Source organism: Momordica charantia (genome assembly GCF_013281855.1).
Source record: "Momordica charantia cultivar OHB3-1 chromosome 1 unlocalized genomic scaffold, Mcharantia_2.0 BLBB01000001.1, whole genome shotgun sequence".
Taxonomy (NCBI): Eukaryota; Viridiplantae; Streptophyta; class Magnoliopsida; order Cucurbitales; family Cucurbitaceae; genus Momordica; species Momordica charantia.
Genome location: NW_028275157.1, coordinates 8195086 through 8202577, shown reverse-complemented (window position 1 = coordinate 8202577; position 7492 = coordinate 8195086). Strand labels below are relative to the sequence as shown.

The 7492-nt window shown below is 35.5% G+C and overlaps 1 protein-coding gene across 1 annotated transcript; it reads left to right on the top strand.

The window, feature by feature from the left end:
• Positions 1–1263: 1263 nt before the first annotated feature.
• On the top strand, positions 1264–3495 carry LOC111017855 (epi-neemfruitin B 7-O-acetyltransferse L7AT). Its single transcript, XM_022293734.2, has 3 exons — positions 1264–1766; positions 2202–2601; positions 2766–3495. The coding sequence occupies exons 1-3, from the start codon at positions 1350–1352 to the stop codon at positions 3341–3343; spliced, it is 1395 nt and encodes a 464-aa protein (XP_022149426.1). The 5' UTR covers positions 1264–1349; the 3' UTR covers positions 3344–3495.
• Positions 3496–7492: the final 3997 nt, after the last annotated feature.

The window sequence follows — 7492 nt, the reverse complement described above, 5'->3', positions numbered from 1 at the left end:
GAAAGTTTGAGGGTTTAATTTTTTCATTTATAAAAGTTCGAGGGTTTAATTTTAACAATTGAAAGTTTAAGGGTATAATTGTAACGACCACTATACTTCAGGGGTGGTTTTTACAATTTGCCCAAAAATAAATAATCATTTTAAAAACTAATTTCTTGTTAATTTGTTGACAAAAATAATTTGGGAATCATCGCCAAGTGATTGACCAGGAATTACTTAGAGTAATTAATTTTGGATTTTCTAAATCACTTGAAAATTATTGCATAACAAGTTTTTGTTTGTTTGTTTCCTTTTATTTTGCCTCTTTTAGTACAAGAAATGTTGCGGGAGATTCAATAACTTTTTCGTCAAATCTAGGTGTCAATTATTACTAAGCTTATTGTCAAACATATTATTTTAAAATGGTTGCAATTTTGACATAAGTGAAAGTGATTTAGCCAGGTAAAAATCAGTGCCAGACACAATCATCAAATTGACCTAGTCGGTTTCAGTCGGTCGGAAATTTTCTTTTTTTCCGTCTCTATACAAACCGACTTTTCAATCGGTTGGTTTGATCGATTTGTAAGAGGTACTAAATTCGAAACTAAAACGATTCTAAATGAGTGGTTCTGTGACTGAAATGAAATGCAGGGGAGATTGAATGAAGAAAGAAGAAAGAGAAAGAAAAGGGTGGAGAGGAAGAACATGGGTGAAGAACATGGGAGAAGAAAGGGTTCAGAGTAAGAACATGGGAGAAGAAGAGAAGAAAGATGGATAGAGAAGACGACAAAGAGAGGAAGGAATGGATCATGGACAAGAAAGAGAGAGATATTGAAAAATAGGATAAGAACGAATCTCTATTAAACAGCCACGTAGGTAGGTGGGGAAGTAAAATGTGGTAAAAAATAAAATATAATAATAATAAATATATATATATAATTCACGTGTATCACGTGAAACATAATTTGTCTTTTCAATTTAATTCTCCCTCTCTTTGTACAGACCGTTTCATCCTGTAGACCGACTGACGTGGTTTTACTATGCCTTTTAAGTGTGAAAGGTGAATAGATCCAAAAATTTAAGTGGATGGATTTGGTAAATTTAATCTATTTACTAACATCTCAATATAAACCTAAACCAATTGAATTATGTTCATGTCGCAGATAAAATGTATTTCAAACCCAATTTCAGACGTGCATCCCACGGTACAGTGTACAGTTATTAAAAGGCAACACATTCTGATGATAAGCTTATTGATTATTGGGCGATGTTTAGTTTTCTATAAATAACAAAGCAGCCTACTCAACCATCAATGTAGTAAGAGATTTTCCATTAAATTATTGAAGCACAAAGTTTGCATTCATTTGGAGATGGAAGTGGAAATCATTTCAAGAGAAATCATAAGGTCAGGAGCCTTCCAGAGGGACCAACACCAAAAATCTTTCCATCTTTCACTTCTCGACATTTATATTCATGGAATCGAAGTTTACACTCCCATCATCCTCTTCTACAGCACCAACAAGAATCAAAGTAATAATAATGAAAATACAATTTCTAGTTTAAAGCTGTCTCTGTCTGAAACATTGGCTCGCTTCCCCATGCTTGCTGGAAGAATCAAAGGCAATTTTGTGCATTATTGTTCCTCCAATAATGGCGCTCTCTTTGTTGAGGCCTCAGTCAAAGCTTCCATGGCTGATTTTCTCAGAAATCCAAGCCCTGAGTTTCTTGCGAAGCTCCTTCCTTTCCCTGATTTGTATTCCACGGAGCCGTTGGAGACGGCTGTCCAGGTTTGTGTTGATAGGTTGCGGTAAATTTTCGAAAACGCTCCTCACTTGTTGGGTCTTCACCAGGTCCTTTTTAGGTATACTATCGAAGATAACTGCTGGGAAATTTGTGGAGATGTCCCTGTTTACCTTCTCACTTTTTTCTTTCTAATATATATTTGAATATCGCTAAATGACCATATTGGAAATATCCGACATCTTAAGTCGTTTATCCAAATATACTATTAAATATGAACTCATGAATATTGATATTGTATTACATCTAACAAGCCCATGTGAGGTTTATAATACGTTGCTAATTGGATTTTGAGATGAAATTACATATATCTTGATGTTACTAAATCAAAAAAATGTGATACCATGTTAGACTTTCCTCGAAGCCAAAAGTTTAAGTAGAAAGGTTATAAAAAATTTAATCTTTCCTTCATGTTCTGTTAGGTTGCGGTTCAAGTTAACTTTTTCTCGTGCGGTACTGGAATTGCAATGGGCTTTTCTTTCTTACACAAAATTATAGATGGAACCACCATGAGTGCCTTCATAAAATCTTGGGCTGCATTAGAGAAATTAGCATGTGGGAGTTATGAGGCCTCTTCTTCACTTTTCCCAGCAAAAGAAATATCAGCGAATAACAATGATTTGGTGTTCCCAAAAAGTCCATTTTTAGAGGCACAACCAAAACATTGCTCTATAAAAAGGTTTGTTTTTGATGCTATGGCAGTCTCAAATCTCAAAGTTAGAGCCAAATCTCAAATTGTTTCCAATCCAACGAGCGTTGAAGCTGTAACTTGCTTTATTTGGAAGCATGCAATGAAAGCTGCATCAACATTTAAATCATTAGGTAAGAATATAATTGATTGTGTGTTTATATTATGAAGACGAAAAAAGAAAAACATTAAATGTCATCAAACACAACTCGTATATTTCTATAAAAAATAAAAGAATTTTAAAAATATTTACAAACATATACGAATCATTATAAGCTAATTTCTTCTCTCTTAACAGATAAGAAAGAAGTTATTGGAAATGGTGAGAAGGGAAGTTGTGTTGATACAAAATCGGGGTCGCTTTTAGTTCATACCCTTAACATGCGTAGAAGAATACAACCACCATTGTCAGAATATGATGTTGGCAACATTTTTTGGACAAGTCGTGCTTATTATGAAGCATCAAACACAAACATAAATTTGGGTGATCTCGAAACTATATTGAGACAATCGTTCCTCGAAATAACCAATGATTTTATACCTAAAGCAACGGGAGACGATGGATTTGAAACTATTTTGAGTTCATTACACCAATTACATGAGTCTTATGCAAAGGCTTCCGAGTCATATGCATTCTCGAGCTGGTGTAACATGGGTTTAAATAGAGTGAATTTTGGATGGGATAAGCCTATATGGATTGCAATTGGAACAAAAGCTAATGAGTCGCCGGTGAATATGATTCTGTTGATGGACAGAGCATCGGGTGAAGGAATAGAAGCATGGATTACTTTGGATGACAAAACAATGAACTTGTTAGAAAATGACTATGAGTTTCTTGAGTTTGCTTCCCCCAACCCAAGCATCACACTCGATTAAAATCTCATAATGGTACTATTACTTATGTTTTAATTGAGTCGTTGAGCAATAATTAAGCGTGTTTTGTTATTGGAAGTCTAAAAGATATGAGATTTCGATTGTATTAATTATCAATATGAGTATAGTTAAAAACACTACTCCCAAATTCTCTATTTTTGTACTGAGTTTTTTTTTCCTCTCAATCTTTTTTATGCTATTAGAGGTATAGACACCTTACGACCTTTTCAAACAACGTACAAGAATCTTGCAATCAAATTGTACGTACATCTTTTTCGTTTCCTAGTTCAGAGTCCACCTGTACATAAAAATCTAACACCTGTGTGGTGCTCTGTCGAATGCATTTGCATGCTTAAGTCAGAATACAAGGTGGGAGCAAACGAGTATGGAGCAAGTAGAATAAAGACAGTAATCTAGTGAGAGTCTACTTGAGAGTGTAGAATTTGTTAGGAATGTCAAAAGAGAAATATGTTTTTCAAAACAAAAATTTAATCTTTTTAGTTTTTTGTGTGGTCCAATTTAAGAGATGAAAAGAGAGGGGGCCTACAAATGTTGAATATTATTTAAAGGGATAACAGTAGATAGAGTCATTAGGCAATTTCAAAATATATGGTCAAACAACTTTCACTTTTCAATATCGCCAAATAAAAATAGGAAGATTTGTACTAATGTTTTAGGGATGAAATTACTCTCTTCTAAAATAATTTTAAAATGAATTTGTTATTTTTTCCTTTTTCACAGGAGAATCCCACCTAACCATCTTTATTGGATAATTCAAATATTTTAAGAATCCTACCTATATTTTTCAATTCAAATAGTTTTCTAACCAATTTACTAACAAATCTAAAGAAAACAAATAATTAGAAATATAAATAACACTCAAACTAGAACAAATTGATCAACAAACACAACAAATAAAAAATACGGTGAACAAAGAAACAAAAATACAATAAACAACAAATACGGACAACAAGTATGGTGAACAGAGAAACAAAAGTATAAAAAATACGGTGAACACAAAAATACAACAAATACGGCGAACAGAAAAACAAATATGGTGAATAGAGGAACAAATACGATGAAAAGAGGTGTATTTTTTGAACAATTAATAGAAAAATATAAAAATAAGGAGATAGTAACAAATACAGTGAACGAAGAAATAAGGTATATTTTTTTGAACAATTAGTGCAAAAATACAAAAATAAGGAGAGAGTAACAAATACAGTGAACAATATCAACTAAAGAAGTACAAATAGTGTGAAGAAATAAGGTATATATTTTGTGAACAATTAATACAAAAATATAAAGCACCCTACCTCAAATCAAAAAGGTACACGAACTACGGAAACTCGACATACAAGCATCCCTCTCCTTTACCCCGCCCCACTTGTAACCCACTGCGTTGCCCACCATTGTTCCCTCGCTCCTCTCTAGTCAACTCGACTCTGATAGATTCCATCTCTAATCGTCTCCCTCAATGTGATGTCTCCTTATAATTGGCGAATTCTATCTCTATATATATCTAAATTTATAATAATAGTGATAAAATATAGGAGAGATCATGGAAGTTGGGATATTTTGATTTAAAAACTAATAACTAGATAGAATGGTAAAAGTATCAAATATGAAACTTGAAAAACACTCGGAAGAATATAAATGGACATTTTTTATTATCAAAGATGATTTGACAATTTTTCCAAATAGGGACACCTACGGTAAATTCTCTTATTTAAACCCATTCACTCGGCTACTGGGATTACGATAGGGTAGGCCCAAATCTGTTATATTGAATGTTGGGGCTAAGACATTATGACTTGAAATATTTTAAAGCCATAATTTTTATTAAATGTTTTTTGAACGTTTTTTCATAAATGTTTGATAAACGTTTTTCATAATAAAATGTTTCATAAATGTAAAACGGTATGAACGTTTTACATTTATTTCAAACTGGCTTTTATATTTAATTTTTTGGAAAATCGTTTCTCTCTACCTCCTATATAAACCACACATTCCATTTGCAAAATAGACATCTTCTACAACATTCTTCTCTCCTTCTAATTCTCTCTCGATTTCTTTTCCATTTTCTATTTTCAAGTTTGTTCTGAGTTGATTCTAATCCTAAGTGTACGCCTGAATTCAGGTATTGTGTTAACCTTGGGAAGTAACTGGCAATTAACTATTTAGCACCGTGGTCGTGCCAAATTTTGCTTTCAAGACAGTGGGTTCCACGGCACAACGTCTTTTCCTCATTTGCTCTTACAATTTGATAGCAAAATTTATGGCTTCAGTAAGATCCGGTAAAGTGCTTCCAGATCTATCCAAACTCGAATTATTGGATGGATCCAATTACCGACGCTGGGCTCAGAAGCTACTCATCTTTTTCGAGCAATTGGAGGTAGACTACGTCCTGACCACCACCTCTGTCGATGTAGCCGCCGTCGCCGTTGGAGTTATCGCTGGAGTCGTCGCTAGAGTTGCTATTGGAGATGCCGCCGGAGTTCCTACCGGAGCCATCGCTGGAGCCACCAACGTTGCTACCGCTGCCGCTGATAAAGTTCGAAAAGGATAACAAGACTGTTCGCGAGCATCTCCTTAATCATATGAATGACCCACTATTTGATCTTTTTGTTGTCCAAAAATCTGTGAAGGTTATTTGGGACACTTTGGAGTCAAGATATGGTGGAGATGATGCCGGGAGGAAAAAACATGTGGTTGGCAAATGGTTGCAGTTTCAAATGGTAGATGACAAACCAATCATGAATCAAGTTCACGAATACAAGAACTTGGTGGTTAATGTTCTATCTGAGGACATCAAGATGTGCGAAATCCTCCAGAAAAATATACTGCTCGAGAAATTTCTCCCTTCCTGGAGTGATTATCGCAATCATCTGAAACACAAGAAGAAAGATCTAACGTTACACGAATTGATCAGTCATATGCGCACAGAAAAAGCCAATAGGCAAAAGGATAAACTCTCTCCTCAGTTTGTCAATTCAGTTAATGCTAACTCAATTGAATCTTCTGTTGCAAATAAAGACAGGTTCAAAGGCAAAGGAAAACAGGTTGTCAAGGAAAGAGTCCAAAAAAAGAAGGGATTTTAATTCAAGAGTTTCAGAACTCTCTCTAGGGTCCTACATGCTTCTAAGTCATGACCCATGCAATATTCATTCACAATGAGGTCAACATGCAACATACGAATCAATGTTCAGTTCATAATAGTCCAGCATGATTCCACAACATAAACAACATGCTAACAACGAAAACAATATATCAACATGCTTTCAAAATATAACCATTCACACAAAACTTAGTATGCTTTTGTGAACACAACACTACACTAATATAATTATCAATAATCCAGAGACACATCCAACATTCCAACAAATTTTCATAATAGTCAGAACACGTCAAACTCACAATATAACAATATCAATATGTATAAAGTAGTACCAACCGCAAGCAATCATGCAAGAATAATCATAGGCACACAAGCAAACAATTTGTTCATAGCAACACACGACAAACAAATCCCCTTAGGTAAGAAACTACTTACAAACAAAAGGGTCCTAACACGCTACTAAGCTCGCCGAAGGATTGCCTAAGTCAAAAGCAACCAAATTTGGGTTAGAGTCCATCCAAAAACACTCAATTTGTATTGAAACAAAGCTTAGGTGAGTTGTTACCTACTAACTCACACTAAAACCTCTTAGGTTAGGAGTTGGTCGACACCGAGGAGGTCAGGCTTCCAAATCCAAGTTTGAAGGGCTTTGCGCTTGCTGGTCCGATGCCAAAAATCGATGGGTAACTCAAATCAAACTTTGTTTGAGCGTGGGTAGGTGCCGAATAGATGCCAAAAGGGGATGGGTATTGTAAATCGGCTTCGTACGAGAGGTGGGTCATCGCCAAACATCATCGAAAAGATGAAAAACATCATGAACTCACCGGCTTCATGAATCCGAGATCCTGCTGTTGCTTGCTGTCTGAATCCAATGGGAACGTCACATGAGTCGTCGATTGTCGCCGATCAATCGTGGAGGGTCACCGGAGAGTCGCCGCACCAATCTTAAACCGCAAAGGCACCACTGCTAATGGACTGACGTTGCTGTTGCCGACCGTCGGGATGGTGCTGCCGTGGGGAGTGCTGAAACGCTG